The sequence below is a fragment of the Vanessa atalanta genome, chromosome 8 (genome assembly GCF_905147765.1).
Source record: "Vanessa atalanta chromosome 8, ilVanAtal1.2, whole genome shotgun sequence".
Taxonomy (NCBI): Eukaryota; Metazoa; Arthropoda; class Insecta; order Lepidoptera; family Nymphalidae; genus Vanessa; species Vanessa atalanta.
In genome coordinates this window covers 3,275,544-3,300,716 of record NC_061878.1, presented here as the reverse complement: position 1 = coordinate 3,300,716, position 25,173 = coordinate 3,275,544, and the positions used below count along the sequence as shown (strand labels likewise).

The 25,173-nt window shown below is 35.9% G+C and overlaps 1 protein-coding gene across 4 annotated transcripts; it reads left to right on the top strand.

The window, feature by feature from the left end:
* The first annotated feature begins 530 nt into the window (after positions 1–530).
* Positions 531–24,351, top strand: LOC125065589. 4 transcript variants are annotated; one of them, XM_047673290.1, is made up of 15 exons: positions 531–679; positions 1,204–1,328; positions 4,017–4,108; positions 6,294–6,403; positions 7,965–8,145; positions 8,355–8,434; positions 9,558–9,694; positions 16,441–16,598; positions 17,499–17,646; positions 17,714–17,904; positions 18,281–18,385; positions 18,464–18,547; positions 20,429–20,485; positions 23,258–23,430; positions 23,698–24,351. In XM_047673290.1, exons 2-15 carry the CDS (start codon positions 1,241–1,243, stop codon positions 23,765–23,767), a joined length of 1,674 nt encoding a protein of 557 aa, XP_047529246.1. In that variant the 5' UTR covers positions 531–679; positions 1,204–1,240; the 3' UTR covers positions 23,768–24,351. The 4 variants fall into 4 exon arrangements, with proteins under 4 accessions (XP_047529246.1, XP_047529249.1, XP_047529248.1 ...); XM_047673291.1 differs by lacking the exon at positions 531–679 and adding an exon at positions 881–1,125; XM_047673293.1 differs by lacking the exon at positions 20,429–20,485.
* The last annotated feature ends 822 nt before the right edge of the window (positions 24,352–25,173 follow it).

Here is a 25,173-nt window from a genome sequence, read left to right as displayed (position 1 = left end):
AAAGTATAAATTGTGATTCCGTTATGATCAAAATAAGTACGTCTAGTACTTACACTAACAGTATATAATAAATCTTAATACCTATAAAAATATATTTCTTGAAGGAAAAAAGTCACTATACTCTATTCCAACCATAATAGGAAAAAAGCCAAATATACAACATTTGACAGCAAATTGATGCAATAATGGTTGAGAGAAAATGACTTTTTGGACGTTGACGAAACTGTTATCGAGTTTTGAAAATAAAATAAACATGGAAATAAGTGTTTAAGTGTGATTATGTTGTATTATAAATAAAGATATATCAATCATAAACTCGTATTAGTTCACATGATAGCTGATTTATTAAAAAATCGCATGAAATATGTTAATCTAAGGTTTGCTTATCTTTTTTCCTACTTTCATTGGAATAGGCTATAGGTATTCTTTTTTGCTAATTTCATCACAAGATTTTTGAAAATAGGTTCAGAACGCTATTTTCGAATGTCAAATTTTTTAATTGTCAAAGTCATAATTGTTTTGTCATTATTTAAATAATGTTTTCTGAAATAAAATCGAAAAACAAAGTTGAAAAATGGATAATATAAATAAATAAAGTTAAAAATCCGTACCTAATGTTATTTGTAAAAAGACAGATTCATTAATACATTACAAATGAGCAACAACAATTGATAATAAGGTAACAATTTATTTCATACAATAATAATTACTATAAAAAAATATCCTCAATAATACCTCTTTTCTAATTTCTATTGATTATAACGATAACTTCTGTCGCTAGACACGAGCGTTCTGAGATAACTTTCACGTGGCATGTGACTTAAAAATAGTTAATGTGTAGTAAGTGGGCGGCGAATAGTTCTGTAGGATAGGGCCGAGGCACAGGTGTCGGTCGCGCTGCACCGCCGCGTGCCATCGCTGTGCGCATCGCATACCGTAATAACTCGCGAATTGCATTTTGTACAAAGATACTTGTGTTTATCTTGCATTGGTTTCAAAAAGTTCAATATCCATTTAGAAAATAATTAAACTATATTATTATAATATAACAACTGTGTATATTCAAAAAAATTGTACAATCTGTATTTGAATTGTAATATGTGGATGTAGTTGATTTATATAAGTGTAAGTTGTTAAAGTATTAATTTTACGATAATTTATTTGTTTGACTAGAAGTGACTTAGTCAGTGATGTGTTTTATAGATAATATCTGAATCTGAGGATCTTCACATCCAGAACTATGGCCGGTGAAGAAGGAGTGCCTGTTGACCTTTACATCTATGACCTCACCAATGGTCTTGCCTCAGTGTTATCTCCAGCTATACTAGGTAATTTTATTATTAATCATATACTGTATTGATCTCTTAATAATGTTACCCACACTGAATTACGGCCAAATTCCAGTCAGGTATGCCGAAGGTATTGTAAATGAATAATTTATCTATGCATCCTTCATTCAAGTAAATTATTATTATATATCCTAATATAAAATTGATGGAAAAGCAATTAACCAACTGAAAAAAAAATTCACAGAATAAATGACTTTATGTGCTGTCTGAGGCAAGTGAGTCTGCTGCAACCAACTTTTGTAGCTCCAGGCAGCTACTTAGGATTTATGACATAATAATCCACAATGTAAAATGTCTACTCTTGGGATTTGTATCCTCATAAAGTAACTACTAGATTGCTAAGCAAACATTAGGAACAGTTGTAATATTCTCGTTAAACACGGTTAGTGTGTTCTATGCTCTGTATTATATTATTGGATAACCAATTATTAAAAGTATACATTGAGTTAAATAGATTCTGATTTTTATAGATTACAACTTTTAAAAAACTGTAAATTTTTTGATTAAAATTGCTACTGTAAATGTATATTAGTAATTACGAAAATGATCTCAAAATATCAATGATTTTGTATTTTTTTAGTTATATCACTATTAGATTAATTGTGTTCATTAAAGTACTATATACAACGGTTGTTACTTGGGTTATTTATCTAGGAATGCTCGATATGTTTCGCTTGGAGATGATGCGTCGTAATCACATCGCCGAAGTCATCGTCAGAGAAACCGAAATATTTTATGACATTATAGTGGTTACTGTGACATGTCTATAAAAATAGATGAATGCTATTAGCGCCGTCTTGGACTGTCTTGAAGACATTTTAAATTTCCCCCACAGCTAGGAATACCTGTTATATTTTTGCCAACTTTCGACTGGAGGCGCCAATAAATTATCTCTCTCGCATCAATAAATTCAAACGTTCTACGTCTTTTAAATTTTTGAACAGCTGTCCGAACTGGAAACCGCTTTTCATGTGCTCTATAAACGATGCATATTTTTGGGGGCTATGTACTCGTTATTTGCATAGTTTCATTACAAGGGCTAATCGTTTAAAAGTTACATTAAATGGACAATAAACACCTTATCCATCAAACACAATTTTTTAAAAACCACAGAAATTATAGAACAATCAAATTAGTTTTAATTTAATGGCACATCCAAGTAAAACTCTTGTAATTTCTTCCTCAATCTAATATTGTGTTATTTTAATCTGTATTGCTTTATTTAATACGCTTAATTTGTGCTGTTGTAACAGTTTTAGAATCAGTGTGTATTAGGAAACATAAACAAACCAACTGCATACCTGTGTTACTTGATTGGCGAATTATAATTAAGTAAAGAATCATAACAAGAAGGGGCAATAATAACCATTCGGACCGAAGTCCGTCTTAGCTAAGGCACACCAAAAATTTGTGACATTAGCTTTTCAAAATCAGCGGTTCAGATATGTATGAAAGTAATAATAATAAGAAATAATTATTCGTAAAATTCAATATTACAAAATTCATTGGAACTCTGGCCCCCCTAAACTGAGACAGCCCGCGTCTTGGGTGCCGGTGACTGTATATGTGATTTCCTTCATTGACAAATGTATGCGACCTCACTAATGATCACATGAGAATTAGTTGAGAGTTCTGGAACTTAACTGTAGTAGCATATCCGTAAAACAGCGCGAATGTTCGTCAATAGGCTAATAGGCTGTGAATGAAGCCTGAACAAAACTCACCCATATTCGCACTGTGAAAGAAATTGTTTTATAATAAAATAATTTGCTAGCATACAGATAGTTTGGAAACGTGTACCTTTACGAAATTAGTGTGGTCAGCATAAATAAACTATATTAAATATATATTCAATTAATTTTGCTTAAACGAGACGATTTAAAAAATATATTTACAGACTTTAATACATCTGAAATATTACTAATTTTTATGTATCCACCTAGGACCTGAGCTGAATTTTTATTTTGTTTGGTCGGATACATAGCAAGACAACAGAAGACCTAATAATATTAGATACGATTATCTCATACAACAATTACAGTACTCTCAATAGACTATATTGTTGTTTGAGGTGACCTACTTTCTCATCACTACTGGGTCGCGACCCACTCATTGCTATTTGTTACATATTCCAAGGACGGTTTTAGTGATCTACTTAACTATTTATTGCCAGATTTAGTTTCACATCACTAGTCACCTTGTTTGGGTTAAATTTTGCAACTGAATTTCAAATCTGTTCCAACCGTTTCACCTAAAATTTAATGCACTTTCTCTGTTCTCGTTTTAGTACATGGATGAATTAAATTTTGTTTCCTAAGCTATTGTCGTCATTACTTATTATTTATTCTTATAAACATTTGTGTCACACAGAGCATAATGAAATTTTTCTTTAAATATTTACAATAATTTAATTTTATTTAATTGTAGCGAATTGAATCATTTTGTAATAATTAATTATATCCATGTCATTCGTACGACTTACATTTAATCGGCACTACGGCTTCTCTTACATCATCGGTATTGTATCATCGTGATGTTGCAAGCCACAGATTATAAACTTGTATTAAAATTTCTACATATCTTTAAAATGCAATCAAAGTAATGTCAAATATGTAAGAAGGTAGGAAGGGATATGTTGATTGTAATCGTTTTTTTTTATTATTCCAGGGCGTCAGATCGAGGGGGTTTGGCACACGTCTGTGGTGGTGTTCGAGCGGGAGTACTTCTACGGTGGTGCGGGCGTTACCAGCTGTGCACCGGTATGAAAAACAAAACACTATATTTTATTTTATTTATATCATTGGTCCAAAACGTTATTTTGGGAATGTTATCATTTTGGGATACCCAATTTGTATTCACATTAAAAAATGAAAAACAATTAACCAAGTAAAACTTATAAAATGTTACCCGTCTATTTTTATATCCGTCACAATTATTTTACTGCATATCTGAATCAGACGTAAGATAAGATTCTACTCATTGATGTCTATAACACTATGTTTGTAATGTTTATGTTTATGTTGATGTTTATAAAACTATAAATAAACTGGACCGATAACATCATGAATACTTTAAAAATAATGTCAACATATCATAACTAAGAAGGTTCGAATTTTTAAATTTTCAGAATTTAATATTTTTTCTAGAACAATAATAATTGTTTGTCAACTGATAATGAACAACATTAATCCGTAACAAAATTTATAAAGCAAGTTTGTCGCGGACAATTTAAACGATATTAAAACATTTAATTCCCCCGACATAACGAATTGATGAAATTATTGTCGACTGTAAAGGATATGTTTATGTATTTCTGACCACGCAATTGGCAATGCAATGTTTCGCAGTCGCCAGCAGAGGTTAATGTGCCAGTCAGGCAGTTTTTCCGTAAGCAGCAGTAGGCGGCCGGAGCCGATGCACAAATACGCGTCTACTCTATTTTTAAACGGACAAATGCACAAATGCTTAGCAATACTCCATTGCTAAACGTGGACTTTGAAACAAACATTGCGGTTTCAATATTCATTTCTATATACAGATTTCTTCTGAAGACAGATATGTTGTTATATCTAAAAGTATAGAACTACAAAATTAAAATATACTTTATTCAAGTAGGCTTTTACAAGCACTTTTGAATCGTAATTTTCAAAAATATATTAATTGAAGCTACCACCGCTTCAGCATGTAGATTATACCGAGAAGAAACTGCAAAAAACTCAGTAGTTACTCTTTTCCAACATTTAAAATATAAAATTATGTTAGTTAAATATAATTATAAATGTATATAATATATCCTGCCTGGAAGTCAACAAGTATTATCTTCACGCTTACGTATTGGATAATATGCTATTTTATTAAAATATTTTTAAAAGGATTTTCAATTTATGAATACAGACATCATATTATGTTTAAAATTAGTTAATAATTAAAAATCACATCAAACGTCGCAAGTTTCACGCGCTTAAGCTATTTTTGTATATCTGACTCGTGGACACCGCCTCTCTACAAACCGGCCACTAGTGAATGAGCTGTTCTTCGTAGGATCGGCGTTGTAATGTAGTTCACATTACATTGGTAAATCTTTATATCCGCTAATCGTAAACATTCTATTCGAGATTGGGCGTCTCGCCAAACTGACAATGAGGTAATAATTGCTGTAAACACCGCATTCCAAATTTAATAACAAATAAATAATGGGTTTAAGACAAGTTCTTGAAATTAAATCTGATTAAATGTTATTAAATTGTTACATTATTTTGGGTTTAATAACAATTTTATTAATAAGTGTGGGTTCGTTAATACGATTTATGAACGATGAATATATTATAGTTATAGCCGAGATGAGAATTTTGTATTTAACAATCGTAATAAAATCGTAAACATGATTTATAGTGCTATCAAATATACATAACGACATATGTTTCATACTCAAGATACCATATGAAAGTATGTTTGGACCTCACTCCGAAATAACTAAGTATCTTGTATCTATATTTTGATAATGGCAAACGACGTGAAACTTTCGCGTTCCTTTCTAAGACATATGATCTTTATTCTTCACCCGGAATAACCTCTGTCTTCGTGTAAATCCTCCGTCCCTTTCCGACTCGTGTAAACTTCATTAGACTATAGTTTCTTGCTCGCTCACAGTTAGTGGCCGCATGAACGATCGTTTTCAACAAGAATGCACTAAAATAGTAAAGGTGACTTCATGTTCAATTTCTCGTAAATGTCATAGAAAACCGGCCGTGGGCGAGATTCGTATTTTTATACACGAAACTATTCCAGTGAACTTTAAAAACGACATTTTTTAAATATTATCCACGATGGGAGAGGATGAAATCATTGAATTTAAAATAATGTTTAGAGAAATAGAAAATCAGTATCGTATTTAAATATCTAAAAGTGCGGTTAATTTAAATTTCTGATGTCTCCTCGCTGCAGGGCAGCACGCAGCTGGGCGCGCCGCACCAGGTGATGCGTCTCGGGACCACGTTCGTGCCCTTCCCTGTCTTCAACGAGTACATACAGGGGCTTGCCACCACAACCTACACGTTAGTATGCTTTTCTTACAGTGTAAATGCCAAATAGACCATCAAATAGTAAGTCACCTTACACAATTGGCACTGTAAAAAATATTAAACATTCCTTACAGTCCAAATGACGCCAACTTTGGACAACTAAGATATTATCCACTGTGTTTGTTATATTGGTTCATTCACTCTCATGTGATACTCAGGAATACTTTGTATTGCTTTTGGAGTTACATATACGTTAATAGTAACCAAAGCTTATACGATTCTTGACAACAATCAATCGAATGGAATTGGGTTTTATATTTTACCTTTAAATGGAATATATATTAACAAAGATAAAACAGTAATGCTGATTCCATTACAATGGATTTTGATCAAAAAATCGATGAAATAAAAACAAATTATATACTCAATTCTGAAATTAAAGTCTATGAAGTGAAGTTTAATTAGAAAAAAATACATAATTAATTTAAATAATTTAGATTTTTTACACAGTTTGGTTTTATAATTTTTATTTATTTTAATATGCAATAAAAATTAATGTGTAGTTGACACATTATTTTTATTAAGAGTGAGTGATGGCTTACTCCTCAAACAGTTTTGTGTAACAGTTTTGTCAGTGAGTAGGCAAGCATAAAGAACATAACATTTTAATTCAGATGGTAACACAATAATCCTTGAGATCCGTTGGATTTAAGAGTTAAAAAAACACAAACATATTTTAAGAAATATTAACTAATCTCCAGCATCAATTGCTAACACTATATTTTATTGATTATCATATTCTGGTTACTACTATATGTTATTATGTGTTATAAAAGATATAGTGCTTGTATGCCCCATCAGAGGTGCTAGTGCGCTAAGGTCTCTAGAGATGTGAAATGTTACTGATCTTTTACCGTTGACGAAATTTTTCATCGTGTCTATTCACTAATCGTTCACGATTGTTGTAAAGATTTAAGGTTAGGTCTGGTACCACTGCTTAGTGTGAGTTTCTTTTGTTTTTTTCGAAAACTAATTTCTTCCTTCTTTTTAAACAATAAAGTTTTTTAAAATAATATTTAATGTATCTTGTTAATATCTAAATCATTGGTCTTGTCGCATTAACATTTTTTTTTCAAAGACAGTGATAGAACTTTAGGCGATAGTGGCGTCAACTGATGCCACCAGAAACGATAGCCCTTATTCTCTTAGTTATATTTTTTTTTATTAAAAAAAGAGGTGTCGAGGAACTTTGTTCCGAAAGTGATTTTGGAACAAAGTCCATATCGTTACATATTATGTATGTTTTACAAAACCGACACAATTAAATAAATTAATAACGTTAAAGAATAATTAAATGACAAGAAATAGAATTGTTACTAAAAATGCCCTCTGAATTGAAACGTGGTGTTTGATCTGTTTTCATATTCCTTAAGTGCCGATTTTTGCCAGTTCAGTCTACTGTAAGCCGCGTAAAAGAACTTCGATCTAAAAGTAGTTTAATGTCTCTGTTGGTACTTGATCTCTCGCTACGAATATCGCATATACTGTGGCGAGGTGAACCGTAATAGTAACGTACAAGTATACACAAGGACAGCGCGGGCGCGTACCGGCTGCTGGAGCACAACTGCAACCACTTCAGCGACGAGGTGAGCCAGTTCGCGTGCGGCGCGCGCGTGCCCGAGCACATCGTGGCGCAGCCGCAGCGCGACCTGCCCGCGCCGCTGCGCACCGCGCTCGGCTCCGCGCTCGCCGCGCTCGTGCCCGACGGCGACCAGGTGCCGCCCGGACTTTGTCCGATTGCTTTTTGTTTTAAATTGCACAATGTCAACCCGCTTTAAAAATGGCGGTGACGGCTGCGCTTATAACAAAAAACCCTTCGTCAGCTATTTTAACACACACATGTTGAGTTTTAGTGGTTGTATTCTATTTTGCGATACAATACACAGATTGTGATAATTTACGTCGTCTTTCTGTCCATACCTAGGTGTACGCGAATGGCGTGCGACACAGCCGACGGGACAGCCCCGACTACCTCACGCTCAATAACCAAATCGAGGAAGCACGGTAAGTCCTCCACATACTATTTATATTAGACGTGTACGACTATAAATTATTCAAATATTATAAGTTATTTCGTTTTAACGATATATATAAAAAGACGTCTGCCTTAGTATCGATGCAGGGTGAACTCATAATACTAATTAAAAAAAAAGTTTTAATTTAATTGCAAGTCTCACTACAAGACTGATATGTCCCATCTAGGAAATATCGATCCTCCTGATAAGTCATGACAATTTTGAGTCTTATTGGGTACAGTGATATTACTTTAAGGAATTAATGAACTCAGCTCTGCGAACAACGACATTTACAACAACCCTTTTGCGACTGGTCATATAATACAGATTTTTTTGTCGAACTCGTCGTGACCAGCAGTGGTATAGAACGTCTAAATATCGCTACTGAGCACAATAATGCGTACGTGATTGTATCGCGCAGTGCGCGTGCGCGCGGCGTGTGCGCGTGGCTGAGCGCGTGGCTGCGCGCGCCGCACCACAAGCCGTTCTGACGGCGCCGCTCGCCCGCTGACCTAACCTAGACAATAAATGTTGTGAAACTCATCGCGTGCTCTTTTTTGTAGATTGGCATAGCGTAGTTTGTCTTTTAGAAATAACGAAAATTATATCATATATATATAAAGTATAGTATGTAGTAAAAGAAAAGTTTATGCGTTTATTATTTTGAGTACCGATGACAGAGGTCTTGATTAAGTTTTGTCCAGGTAGTCGGAATTGCGTTTCAATGCGGAAATGCTGCTAGAATTCTAGCCACAATTCAGCGTGGTTAGGATTTGTACAGTAGTTATTTTTTATTTCTTTCTGGTTATAATTTTGCTAATACGAAAACGTGTAAACAGTTTTATCATTTTTTTAGTTTGAAGTAATTCATAGGTTACGGTAGTAAAAAATAAATATTAAATCCTCATTTCTTTATTTCATATAAATAAATCGATTACGAAGTGAAAAGGACTAAATGATTTTGGAAACGTTAAGCGAGCGATTTACGAGTCGGACTTTGAATGTGAGTTCTAGAGCAAAGAGTCGGCAAGTAGACAGTGGTTACTCTAGAAATTAATTTCATTTAAATAAATATACATATTAATATGAATAAACTAATTTCGTTTATAAAGAGTGGTGTCCCAAGAATTAGAGGCGCGGCGAAATACATTAGCGGAGAAACTTGCGCGGAAGGAGAGACGCAAAGAGAAGAAGCGCAAGAAGCAACGCGAGCAGAACGGAGGGGACCTCTTGGAAGAGGAAGATGAGAGTGAGTAGTGTGTATAACCTGCCCATAAATTAAATACTTATAAATGGTGGATAGTATCTTATGTTAGTTGAGACAGCAAATTTTTTAAATATTTTTATAAAACTAGTGATCTGTTTTGATTTCGTTTGCCATACAATATTTAATGTAAGATTAATGTTGTCGTTGTTTAGTTATGTAGTTAGGGAGCAATAAAAAAAAAATTACTCGCCTTATTTTAAAATTATTGTAGTTTGTCCTTCTTTTGTTATTTGTTTAATTTAGAATTGATAAGAAGTGTACCGTCCCCGTTTTTTTAATTATTATGTAGGCAGTAAGTTGTGACCACCGCCCATAGACATTGAGGCTGTAGGAAATAATAACCATTCCTTCAATTACACCAACTTTTAAGAAGTCCCTTGTGACTAGTTACATTGGCTCACTCAAACCGAAACACAACAATACTAAGTATTGCAGTTTGGCGGTAGAATATCTGAAGAGTGGGTGGTACACCACCACCCAGACAGGCTTGCACAAAGCCCTGCCACCAAGTAAAACATTAATTCACTATAGTTGGTTAAGGGTGATGTACATTAATTGCTTAAGTTAGAGTATAAATTTGACAACTCTAATCGGCCACATCTATTCGGCAAAGTGTCTTTAAATGCGTTCGTAAAAATGTAGCGACGCAACGCACTGAAGCTATCGCGCAGAGTTAGCAAGGCAAAGAAATGTACGTGAGACCGTACCATTCGTGTGCGTAAGGTGGCGCAAGATCGGTCGCCAATTTTAAGTCTTCTTCTATCTCATGTTATACATTTTTATTGTTAATTCGTTTGAGAATCATTTATTAAAGTCGTTGTTGGCTTTTGCGTGGAGCTTCCTGGCACATAAGCTGTGACAGACAATTATTTCCAAATAAATTTAACTAGGTAACAAAACGTATGCCGATCCGTAATATATATGATTTGCAAAAGGCCATGCATTTAAAATGTCTGTTATTAGATAACTTGTGCTACCGTCCTTTTAACTTAGTAAGGTTTTAAAGTAAGTTAATATCTGATACTGACAAAACTGCTGAAGATCATATTTTGCATAGAAATTCCTTATGTAGCGTAGGTTCCTTGGTGGAAGGATTTTTCAAAATAATCTCCCAAGATGGTTAAATTTCTATCCAAACTTTTATTCTTCTTCTGTTAATGAGTAAAAAATAACTAAAAATAATTTGTTGAATGATTTTTCCAAGAGGGTGAAGAACGGTATAAAAATTTGTATTCCATATAAATGTTCACGTTTTTTTAAATTTTTGAAACAATCATTACAACGTGTTAAAAATTCATCACCTGAAGGGTTTGCATTGGGGATGACATTGTATGAAGAACATCAAATTTTTTGAGTAATATCGAATCTTTCCAGTTACATATCCCTGGTGCCATCTGTGACATTTTTTATTTTTATTTTATCTTATAAAAACACAAATCATGTACAGTTTCCACTTAAACTTATCACCTAAATAGGAATTTGAACAAATTTTAGGTGTCGAAATTAAATTTGGAAAGAACATTACAAAATTTTTGTCTAATATTGAAATTAAAACAAAGGTAAATAAAAAAAAAAAACTAATAACCAGACTTATACAAATTAAATCAAAATCAAATGTATTTTAATTCAAGTGAGCTTCACAATGAAGCGTTTTCGAATCGTCATTATTCAAACACAAGTAATGACTGTAATATATACAATATACAACGTATATAAATAATAATAATAATTAAAAGAACTTGGCTGACGAAACTGTAAATAAGTGACTTAAAAAAAAATATATTGACTGCTTCTAGTAAATAAAAAAATAAGTACGATTGTATCTACATGGTTATATTCCTGATCGAAGTACGTACTGTGAAACTAAACTTAAACTATGTTTTGGGTACGCTGATTCGTCCTACCATTTCATAATAATTTAGGGATAAATTTTATTAAAGTCCTTGGAATAATCGCTGTAAAAAATATTATCAATTTTTTTATGTTTCCAGAGCGTTACCAACCAGTTCACGTAAATTCGTTTGCTAACTTAGTATGGTACTTTAACAAATGGTCGTTTTGATAATAACGAGTCATAGTTAATATAGCTGGAAATAGTTTTTTAATTGCACATAAGATGGCACGTTTGCCAGTAGTCAAAGATTTATGAAAGAAATGTCGAAGGAACAGATTTTTTTTACCATATCGGTAGGTGGACGAGCAAATGGGCCCCCTGACGGTAAGCGATCACCACCGCCCATAGACAATGGCGATGTAAGAAATATTAAACATTCTTTACATCTCCAATGCGCCTTGGGAACTAAGATGTTATATCCCTAAGACTAAGCTAAATTTTTAGGACAAATTGTATGCAATCGATCAAAGTCACCTTGACTGCAACCAATCAAGGCTAGGCTTCGATAATATCTAAGATAGATATATGTATTTTATTACAATTTCAAAATCAATTTACACATTTTCGATTAATTCGTAGTCAATTAATCAAAATATCCTTTATTTAAGTAGGCATATCTTTTGAATCTATTGAAACATGTTACAAAAGATTCAAAAGTTCGCAGTGTTATGTTCGAAAAGTAGATTCTACCAAAAAGTACCGTCAAGTAACTCTGCCTAGAAATCAACAAATACTAAGTCCACGCTTTTTATCTTTAATATAAGTTTCTATAGACTTCATTGGTTGTATGAGTAGTGCCAGCCTGTAAATATAGAATGTTTAAGCGGGTACCAGACTTACTACAACTGATCGGCCAAGACCTCCTTTCCTCTTGAATCCTGTAGTCAGACATGTAGTTTTGCTAACGGTGTTTTCCTTTACCAGTTACGAAATAGAACTACCATACGTTGGTCATCTTGTGCATATTAAATATAACAATATATGTTATAGGAAACACTGTAAGTTTTATAGCTAAATTGTATTAGTGACCAAAATTGTTTAGATTTATAATAAATGTGACAATTGGAACGTTAGACGTAAAAGTCACGACAGTGAGATAGATTTATACCGCAGCTAGGAATGCATGATATGTTTCAGGTAGACTCGCTGTCAATCACGTAGCCAAGTTTTCCACACATCCGTTCCATGATCCATCTATCATCATGTCGAGAATTCCTCGATAAATGTCGAAACATTAAATAGTAATAAATTCAATTCAAATTCAATCAATGCAGTAATTAATCAACTTCGAAAGAGAACATGTTTGATGTTGCCATTACTTCTGAATCGAATTAATGAATTATGGTATCGAAAAGTTTCTGGCTCACAGCCATAACTGTAAGGGTGATAACTGAGCTCATTTCCCATGGGCTAGAATTGTCCGTAAGATATGATGTCTCGGTCCGGTAACCACATCATCTACACAATATTCCTTACATGACTACATTGATATTCAAAAGACTGGAGTTATAATCTCATCAGCGAATTTAACACATTCGTTTATTGGAATGTTAAAGATATAAAATGTTTCGAAAGTTTTGTTTCCAATGCCTTATCACTGGACAGAACTCCAATGTGCACAGTGTATGAGTCAGTGGCAAGGTTAATAGCTTTAATTACAACGCATGCGTTCGGAAATATAAACGTCAACTAGATAACCAGTTGATGTAACAATTACTAATATATTAATGGAAAACCTTTCCAATTAATGCAAGCTGGCTGGGTAGGTGTGGTACCTACCCAGCCAGCTGATAAGATATTCTTCCGCCAAACAGCATAGCTAGTATTGTTGTGTTCCGCTATGAAGTAAGACAGTGTAACTACAGGCACAAGGGACACAGGCGATATTTTTTACAGCGCCAATGTCTGGGCGGTAGTGACCACTTACCAAAATTTGCTTCGGCCTACATATTTCATTTAAAAAATGTATGTAGGCCGAAGCAGAATCAACCAATAACCATTGCGTTTTTATTATGAGATGTTTTTTATTCAATTATGTGTGTGTGGCATAGTGTAGGTTCCATGAAGTCGACCCGGACTCCATGTGTTGCCATATAAGAGTCAGTTAATGTTAGTAGGGAGAAGTAGAAACAATGACTAAATATTATATTCTTATGGTCGTATTAGTTATTGAGTTTAGTAGTTGTAACGTATAGTGTAAAGTAAGTAAATGTAATGTGTTTAATAGCAATGTACAATCTGAGCAAGGATATACTTTATTGGGCTTCAATTACGTCTACTATGTATACTATCCACACTTTGAAGGGTTGTACGTTTCCAAAGTTTACACGAAATTCTTAATTATTTTTAAATGATAATAAATTATCGTTCTCAGTACTCGTCTTAAAATTTAATGTTAACTAGATGTTCGTTATCGTCAAAAGCAACGATATGTCAATGAATTAATCATTGTTAGGATAAGAAGTAAAGCTGCATGATAGGCAGGTGTTAGCCGGCTCGGACGGTCGTATATATACGCGTACTACATACATCAGGCGATCTTGGTAATGTGAATAGCCCCTAGAGCTCTCGTAACACTAGACAGTGTGATCGACCTCGTCTATTTATTTCCACTTCGGTTGAACGATCCTCAAACAGGTCGGACGGAATCACTCACGCGCCGCCGCGTGCCACCCTTGCAATTTCCCCGGATCTATGATGAAGTTAACGTAAATTTCCTCTCCCGGATTCGTTTTCTTTTGATTCAAACGTGCTTATGGAGCGTCGTATACGAATGGATACGTATTATAAATATGGTGTCGAGGGACTCGTGGGGGGCGGGCGGTTCTGGCCTGGCGCGGCGCCAGCGCCGGCCGCGATCAGTAGTGCAGGCCGGACCCAACGACGCGCTCCTCTACTCGCGCGCAGGATCGAGCAGTATTTATAGAGAACACGCCACGTGCGCTTTGGAAGAAAAGCCGGGAATCACCGGTATACTGTGACTACGTGTCGTGGCTCCAGTTGTGTCTACTGTTTCGCGTTCTATTTCTGATCGCCTGGAAATAGATCAAGTGTTATAGTTAACCTTTTGTTTCGTTCGGTATGTATATATATGTCAACCTCAAGCTCCATTTTTCCTACACCTTTAATTTTCTTCTATTAACTCATAACGTATACGAAGGTTTTAACCTAAAACAAAAATTGAAACAATCATGAAAACAATGCTTAAACAAAAATTCATTTCGATTTGTGCTTCGCTTAAAATATCTCTCCGTAAAAGCGGCCGGTGCCGGCGAGCAATAATTGTGTTTTGAGCGTGCGCGTGAACTAAATCTGTGTAATATCCGTTGACGAGTGGAGTGCAATCTGTTTTATAGACCTTGAACTAAACTCTTTTGTAATTTGGTATCAGAGAGAATCTCTAACAATAACTGACAAATTTTACATAAACTTTATATGTGATGTAAAACTAAGGGTACTTAATATACCTAATTTATTAAATCTATTGTCATGATTAGTTATTTTACATATTGGTTTCATGGTATTCGGGCTAAGCAAAATTCTGTTCCAGGTCCGGACCTGATATTATGCTTTTGTTTTTTTTTTTTTTTTATAATAATTTTATCGTTCATTAAAATATTTGGACTTTTATAAATATTTAAAACAAATAATTGTTAATATTAAACTTTGTTTACGAACATAACAGGAAAGGCAAATATTTTGGAGCCTATATTTATTTGGGATCGGTGCAGTATGGTAACTGCACGGATTTTTTTTTGGGCCAAACCGTTCTTTAGGAGGGAACGTCGCCTTATAGCTATTTATTTATTATATTGAAAATTGTTAAAAATTGCAAAACTTTTCAACAAAAAAAAAAGATTAAGGTTTTTTTAATTGTTCAACTCAGATTCACCCTGCTTGGATTTTTACTTTGACCCTCTAGTAAGTAAATAGACATTAAACAAATGTTTATAATACTGGTAAAATAATACTTAGGAGTTAGGCTTTGTGGAAACCATTAGATATCCTGCCGCTAAACTCCAGTACTTAGTATTGTTGTGTTCTGGTATGAAAGTAGAGTGCGCCAATGTTACAGGCACAAGGTACTTGACATCTTTGGTCCCGAGGTTGAAGGCGTATTTGTGTGATGTATGGAATGGTTAATATTTCTTACAGCGCCATCGCTTGGGTATTAGGGACCACTTTTCATCAGATTACCTATTAGACGTCCGCCTACCTATTACATATAAATGATTTGATTTTGGTGGATTTGCATTAACACATTCCAAGAAGATGCACCCTTTACACGTTTTATTTTACAGAACTCATTACCAAATCCAGTAGGGCAAAAGAAAAACACAATTCAGAAAAGTGGTCGATATGTTCTTCCACGATTGATGGAGGCACTTAACGATTTTTTTTTATCGGCTCGGTTGTTTACTCTGCTTCCGTTAAATGGTGTCGGAATAGAAATATATAAAGTTTTGAATGTCAATAATTAACACAAATTCTAGCTAAATGTCATTCGAATTGATATTACTCCTTCGATTTATATCTGTCAGAACGTAGCGTTTTCAGCGCGTACTGTGGCTGTGGATGGTGCTGTATACATGAGTATCTGTTCATCTGTTTTATGCTCATGACAGCATAATATCGTATTAAATTTATAATCTCGTCTTATTCGATTAATTTATTATTATTGATATTGCTAGTGGTACGTTATTTAGCTGCGGAGACAACATATGTAGATACAATAATCACAGAGGTGCAATGACACTGACTAAAAATATCTCCGGGAATGTCTGTCGGTGTTTTTATATCCACCTAAGTGCAGTAAACTGTGTGTCGTCCGTAGACATGGCGGAGGCAGTGGAGGCGGTGGAGGCGCTGGAGGCAGGCATAGCTCGCGCCGGGCCCAGCTCGCGTGACCTCGAGGCGGAGGCCGACGAGCGTCGCCTGGAGGAGCAGAGACGCCGCGAGCGCGACCCGCCCATCGTGTTTAGGGACATCGACGTAAGTACCGACCTAAACCGATCAAACTTAAATTCCAGGCCTATTGTTTTTATTTAAACTTATTCTTATATAACGAGCGCCTAGGTAACGCTAAACTGATTTATTATAAAACAACACTAATTTTTTGGTCGGTGTTTGTGACTTTATGTCTTGTCCTTACCTAGTTGGGTGTCACCCACTGTGACTTTGTTCTACAGTCAAACACGAACGTGTTGTTTTGTTATGTTCCGAATTGAAGCGTGAGTAACCTAGTGTAATTATAGATTCAAGGGACTTAACACCTTTGATCCCGTGCTGGGTGGCGTATGTAAAAAGTCATTTTATCCTTCTGATGTTTAGGGGCAAATCTACCTTTATGTTAACAATTTGCTCGTCTGCTTTTTCGAGTTACCTTAAATAAATTTAAAAAAAAAACATAGAGGAGTAGGATGAATAAGGATTCAAATTTTAATTTATTTATTTTATACATAATAGGATGTGTCTGTTAAAGTTTTCCTATGGTATTTACAAAATGATGATTCAAGTTTGTTGTACAGTGTACCGGTACTCGTGAGTAAGAAAATTTAATGGCTTCATAAAAAGCGCGTGAGCGTTGAAGCTATGTATCGCTGGATTGGGACTTTTTCCAGAAGAGTCCACGTGAGCACATCGTTGAGTATGAGTAATAAGATGTTTTGGACTTGATGTCTCGCCAGCTGTAGGCGGAAATGATGCTAACTACGATGAAAGCCAAATATGATATAATTATTGCTTACATCTAAATTATTGTTTTGAGACTAATACTCGATATACGTTTAGATTTTATAGATGAGTGGATATCGCTATATGTACATACCGTAATCAACTTATTTAGAATATGTTCCCACTCGTTGTTAATATTCCGTGTATAAAATATCACAGGGCGCACAGGAGTTCGAAGCGTTCACCAAAGCGCTGGAGGGCGTCGAGTTGTCGGCCGACGAGAAACAGAGCCTCGACGAGCTGCAACAGTACCTCGTGCAGGGCGAGGGCAGCTGGGTGCTCGGCGATGAGTTCCTCACCTTCATCGGTGAGTGCGCGGGACGAGGGGAGGCGGGGCGGGCGGAGGGCGAGAGTGCATCGCTGGCGTGTCGCAGGTCGCGTGCTGCGGGACGGCGGCGTGTCGAGCGAGGCGCGCGTGTGTGCGCTGCGCTGCCTGGCGGCGGCGGCGCTGCGGGATGACGTGTCGCTGCTGCTGCACCAGGACCGGCGCCAGCACGCGCTGCTCGCCTTCGCGCACACCGTGGACAAGCTGCCGCCGACGGAGCAGCTAGCGCTCGCTATCTTTGTGAGTTATAGCGTTTCGACTGTATATTAATATTCACATATTATGAGAATGGGATTAGAGTTTGCCAAAGTTTTACGATAATGACAGTTATCAAGATGTGCTAGCGATGAATTTCTGAACTATAACTTACCCTAACCTATTTTACAAAGCCATATGCTTTTATGTAGATTAAATCTATGTAGGTATCTATGGTAGGCTGCCGAAGTATGTATGTATGTTCAACTTCCATAATTATTTCGCGTGATTGACTTTTAAAATTCACCCCTCTCTTTTCACACTTTTTTTAACTATGCCCTAAAATAAGCGTATCATAAATCTCTAAAATAATGGAGTGACGAGCCACAATTTCCGCTAATGTTTGATCATCTGCAAGCAGATGTGCAACCTGTTCGAGAACACGTCCTCGTCGGAGTGGCTGCTGTACATCAGCGAGTGGGAGAGCGACGGTCACACGCTGTCGAACATCCGCGTCACCACTAAGGTGAGCGCTCGCGGCCGTCACGAAGGCGTGGCGGGCGGCAGTGCGCGGGGAGCTGACCGTGTGCGTGTGTGTGTGCAGGTGTGCGTGCACTGCGTGCTGAGCGAGGCGCCGGCGCTGCGCGACGCGGGCACGGCGCTGCTCTACAACGTGGCCACCAAGGAGGTAAAGACTGTGGTCAGTATCGCTCTCTCCGCTCTTTCACGCTCGCACTCTCCGTGTATCATGATTTTACCCTTATGTACAACGGAGGAGAACTTCAATTGATATTAATTATACGACGACGACGGTGCCTTCTTCTACTTCCTAATACTTAGTGAATTAGGCTCCAAATGTTCTCCTTGGAGGAGCCTCGTTCAACCATCGCGATATAAACGGGTCTGATTATTTTATAAGAAATAATCTTAGACCTAAGACGCGAAAATTCGCACTGTCGGATATCGTAATTTAACATGCGAGATTACCATTCAGCACTATCTCCTATTTGACGTTTCACAAACACGTTGACTGCTTCCTGAATCACATGATTTCTTTGACACGATAAACATTTGAGCTAATTTGCTCATTTGATAGTTTAATTCTATCGTGACATTTATTTTTTAAGACAGGTCGCCTTTTTATGTAAACAAGGAAGCAATAAATGTAAAATATTTAAACGATATCATTTTTCAAATATATTTTAAATACTTAGGCTTAAAATAATATTATTATATTAGTTAGTTATATTAGCTAACCAAACAAAATGTGAAAATACGTAGACTTTAAACGAATCTGGGTTCAATTCCAAGTCACACTCATGACATTTTTGTGGATGTCAATTGACAGAAGAAACCCTTAAACCTTCTTCGTAATCGATATATTTGCTGAAGCTAGTTCAACAGCTTTATTACATTTAATAAATAGCTCCAATATTAACTCGTTCAAAGGTTCTTAGCAAGATTTCAAAAAGTCGAAAGGTATATTGCAGCTTTAAGATCAAAAGGTCGCGTGAAAAATTTAAGTTCCAATTTGAAATGACTTGAAAATGTCATATGATAATGAAATCGTAGATTACACGAATACTAGTTTTCGACTTAGTTGGGGTCGTTGGGTGGTGTGGAGGGAGTGTCGGCAGTTGTTAAGTAACCTCCTGACCAAGAGTATGCTTTTTTTTATTTAAGTAAGAATTAATTATTCTTGCATCTTTCGTGAAACCCGTAACTTTACATATGATATTTTGCACCATTTAAATGATTCAATGAATTTAAAAAAAATATTATCAATCATTTTAACATCTCGTTACCTACGCTTCTATGTGAATAATAATTATTGTTTGAAAATAATATTTAATCACTAACTTTAACTAAAATTGTATTTATCATAATCAAGATGCTTTGAATTCTTTCGAAGAGTTATCGTTTCAACAAAATTAAATTAAAAAAAATGTTGACATTTGAAAGCCGATTGAAGATCGATCGATCGGTCTTTAGCGAGTGTGTTATCACACTTATTACTTACAATATTTACGGCACACAAACACGATACATTGTAACATATACACAAGCGTGCAACAATGGTTATCGTTGTAGTGATCTCTTTCACGCTGATGGTATTTTGTAGATACATTAATAAATCTATAATAATAATAATTTAATAAAAGAACTAACAAGAATGGCTGCTAATAATTTCTGCTGTGTTTAGTATGTGTCCTTCATAAGGTTGTTCTGGCTTACTACAATTGAATTCTAATACGATGTCCTAAATTAAGTCAGTCAGTCAGTCATTCGAGCTTTTCTTTTATCTTGGCATGATTGTATGATAATGTTTTACTTTCTCAAAAACCTCGTTCTGTGCTAATTCGTTTCTCTAATCATTAATGTGAAGTAAGTACTTTGTCATTTATTTGTAAATATATTTGTTTAAATCCCCTAAACCTTTTAGGTAAAATGGTAAAAAATTTGTTAATTTTAACAAGTTCAAGTCCTCTAAAATCCATATACACAAAAAGTGTCCAGTTTGCTTTTTTGAGATGCGTTTCGGTCGCGCTGCAGAAATGTGTTGTTGCAGCGACTCGGGCTCGGGGCTGCGCTGCGCGTTCAGCTGCCCAAACGAGCGCGCTCCAAGGTACCTACACCACCCACCACCCTCAACTCACCACCAACACCTATCACCCACTTTTAACGGCCACCACTACCGGAACCTCTGCCTCGTTGTCAGCTAAATTCCAATGCCCTTGGACTTGTAAATGGTCCCAAAAGTTTTGTTATTGGAAGATAGCCAAATTACATATACCCTCGATGTCTGTTTCAAATTAACAGAGCGTTTTCCTGATTTCTGCATTGATTTGATTGGTCCATCTGGTAGTAAAGGAGTATACGGTAGTTGCTATTGAGTGTATGTCATCTCGTCCTACACACAAGATTCATCTTGAAAGCCGAAGGATATGCCGATATATGATATCGCTTTGAGGAAAAGATAATAATAGTATTATAAAACGCAATATCTTTTGAATTAATCTCATCAGCTAGTTATACGCCGTAAATATTTACTAGGCTCTGACGCGCAGTTTACGACTGCGTCGTAAATTGCCTTGTGTGACTACAGGCACAAGGGCCATAACAGCTCAGTTCCCAAGGTTCGAAAAGTTTTACGAAGTTTCATTGCGTTCAAACGATCCATAGAAACTTAAAAATACAAAGAGTAATTCAAGTCAAATGTTTTGTTTTTTAAATGTATGTAGGTCTGTTTATGGTCCCATGGGTACCGTGCAGACGGTACGGACCTACATACTAAGAGGGCCACTTGAAGGTAATAGGCATAGGAGCCGTAAGAAATATTAATGATCCCTTACATCGCCAATGCGCCACCTAGCTTGGGATTATGTCCTTTGTGTCTCTAGTTACGCTGGCTCATTTAAACTGGAACACAACGATAATAAGTATTACTATTTGGCGGTAGAATATGTGATATTTGACTACCCAGAGACTCCCTTGCACAGAGCCTACCACCAAACTATTTAATGAATTCTCGATTTCGTAATCAAAACATATTGTACTATAAACAAATGTGTTCGATATCCTTAAAACTACAAAGTCATGGCTAACAGCACTAGGCTACAATAAACATAATAACTGCAGGGGTTTTCCGTGACCTTGATTTGTTATCAGCACACAAACTAACTCTCTCGTGCTTCGAGACGCCATTTAATTGAATTAGTTTTATCGCTTCATTACATTCGTGTGCAAATATGAATTATTGTTATATCCGTCCTATCTTGCTGTCAATATCGTAGACCGAGATTTGTAGAAAGGTCGATGTTATATATTGGAGATATATTTAATTAACTTGAACGAGTTCAATTTACAATGGATTTAAAGTTAAACCATACTAGCAAATGGCCGACTTGACGGAAGGTAGCCCATTTGTTTTAGAACCTCACCGTACGAAAAATGGACGATCTGATTTTAAAAGGAATATTAAATTATTATTGTTTTCGGTATTGTTTGTACTATTAAATGTAATATATTTATCTTTTTTCCACATGGACCACCATATGGACCACCTGATGGTAAGTGGTCACCACCGCCCATAGACAAAGGCGCTGTAAGAAATATTAACCATTCCTTAATCACCTATGCGCCACCAACCTTGGGAACTAAGATGTTACGTCCCTTGTGCCTGTGATTACACTGGCTCACCCACCCTTCTAACCGGAACACAATAATACAGAGTACTGTTAGTTGGTGGTAGAATATCTGATGAGTGGGTGGTACCTACCCAGACGGGCTTACACAAAGCCCTACCACCAAGTAAATATATTGGTATAATCTAATAAATATCTAATATTATAAATGCGAAAATAACTCTGTCTGTCTGTTGCTCTTTTACGGCCAATCCACTGAACCGAATTTAACGATATTTAGTATGAACTCATACATAGGATTTTGGTGCCAACATCTGACCATCAACCACTATAACGCGAACGAAGTCGGGGTTGATAAATAATTAGTTAAGTATAATTCTACACAAGTTAGCGTTTTTATAAATCTTTGAAAATATGAATATAAATACATTTCGGTTGATTACTTTAAAATACATGTCTCTTATGGCAACAGAAAGCGATTGTAATATTTAATTAGTCCAGTTATTTTATCTTAAAGAGGTCGTCGATCCAAAAAACTCGTTTAGAACCTTGTGTATACGATGGAAACGTATGCGCTAAAATTAGTTTCACTTCATCTTATAAAGCAAAGTCGCTCCTTTACGTCGGAACCGAGCGGATTTTTATACGGGTTTCAACAATACACATAGTGATTCACAAAGAAAGTTGACTGAAGTTATACCTAATTCATTACGTTTTGTGTGAATTGTCTGAAATATAAAGATGCCCGTAAAGGGTAAACCTATATGGTTACATATATTACAATATATAAAACTTATATATTGAAGCTTATTCTATCTGTGCAAAACTGGGACGATTTGCTAGTTAAAAATAAATGTGCGGGAAAGTAGGGCTCGGTGAGGAGTTGCGTAGAAGGCACCGCTACACCTCGGTGCTTCAAATTAATCCGCAGTTATAATTCGATCGATCGGTAATATTTCGCAGTGTAATTTATTACGTGATATTTATACTCTAAAGTACATGTATTTATATATTTTGTATGGGTTTGAACCGCGACCATACCTTTTTTCTTCCTCTGCCCGATGTTTCAAGAGACTCATCGTCGTGACTACGAGTCGACTGAACCGTCGGTGGCGATACGCCGAAGAATATAAAAGGGGTACGATCGCGGCTGTAGTCCGATTGAAATGTATAAAATTGTTTAATGTAAATGGGATACGATCTGATCTCACCCGGGAGAGTCGCGTCGGTAATGGTGTGCGGGTCCGGCGCAGGTGTTCGACGAGGTGTGCGTGGAGCTGTGCATGGCGGCGCTGCAGCTGGCCGCGTGGGCGCCGCCCGAGGAGGCGCTGTGGCGCGCGCTGGCGGCGCTCGCCCGCCTCGCCGCGCACTCGCACGACGTGCCGCAGCTCGTGGCGCTCGTGGGGCCCGACCCCGCCGCCTTCCGGTAACGCTCCACTATATACCCTCATATGTATTACCGAGATTGTTGACTATATAATAAAAAAATAAGTGTTGAAAATTAACCTCGATTCATCACTTCGAATAGTTACGATACGGTTAATTACTTGTACAATTTATTAGAAATTAAAAAAATCAGTTTTAATCTTCTACGTACATGACTATACTTGCGCACGCGCAGCCTTTTCCCTGGCGCCTGGTTTCGGAGCGACAAAGTTACATCACGCGAACTGTATGCTCGATCTATCCGCAGAGGGACGAGCCCGCGCATCGACGAGCAGATCGACCTCATCATGAAGAAGGTGTCGGGCGTGAGCGGCTAGCGGCGCTCGCGTGACCGCGTTAAGGATCCGTTTGTTACTCGTCGTATGTTCCGCATTTTGCGTGTGTAAAGTTATAAGTCGACTATATAAATTCATTTTCTTGTTTCCCATGCCGACTGACCTGTGTCGTTTCGATTACGTTACTACATTGATCGGTTTCGTTTTGTTTGTATAATTTTATTATTAATTATTGTCAATAAATTTATTCTAGGTAATCGAACTCCGATTCTAATGGCGCTTCTAGTTTGTCTAGTAGTCAGCATAAAGCTACGCTCGCACGCACATCGTACGTAGCTTCGTACAGAGAGCACTGTTTTGTAAATGTAATTCGAAACACTGGTTTCATTCATTTATTTCAAATGTTATCGTTTATGTTATATCGAAGTCTAATAGTAAGTACCTGAGCTTATAAATTATAAAAAATGGTTTAAAATATTCGAATTTCGAATAAACGATGTATTCGTTATTAATTTAATGGAGTGGGGGTGGGGGGTTGTTGTTACATCGCGACTGTGCATTTACACGTGATATGGTTTTACAACATATTATATAATTTATTGGTTGTAATTTAATAAATTTACGGTTTTAAAAAGCATAGTTTGTTTTTTTTTCACGACTTTCCTTTTATATTCGCAATTTAAAAAGTTTTGTTTACTTAAAAATTCAAATTTTTAAATTTTTCTAAGAAATTTTTAAGATGCTTAAGTACTAATCTAAAGCACATAATGCTTACAAAATATATACGACTTATTTTATTATTAAAGATCTACAAAACTCTCTCAACAATACAGCGCTTGTTCTCACGAGATAAATGTCTATATATTTAATTTATACGTAACCTTAGACATTTTTGATTTTTTTTTTCTTAACGAAGTTTTTTTCTTTTCGGAACAAATATTTTTAAGCGGCTTACAGTAGACTGGAGTGACAGAAATCGTCACGCTTATTCACGCGACCTTTCCCTGTTTTTTTTTTTATTTTTTCTTTCTTTTATATAAGGTTTTATATATAACTATTTTAAAATACTTTGTTGTTATTGTTTAAATTCACACTTTTTTTAAAGGTAGAGTTATAACCTATAGTATTCGTAAGATGTAATTACAAGTTCCATAGATGTGCCAATACAGTCGAATTTCACTAGTTTGCATATCAAGTTTCGATACACACGATACGATAATTTAAATTGTATTATTATGTATATATTTATTGATGAATAAATTTAACTTTGTACACAAATGCCGCGTGTATGCTGTTCATTATAGACTTAGAAATCGTTTGCTTTGAATGAATATTACACATTATTTTTATATTAGTGGGGATTTTTCTTTGACGTTGGACGATAGAGCGATGATTGGTATATTGGGCATTAGAGTATACTCAGCGAATATTTTTCTTAATTTAGTCTT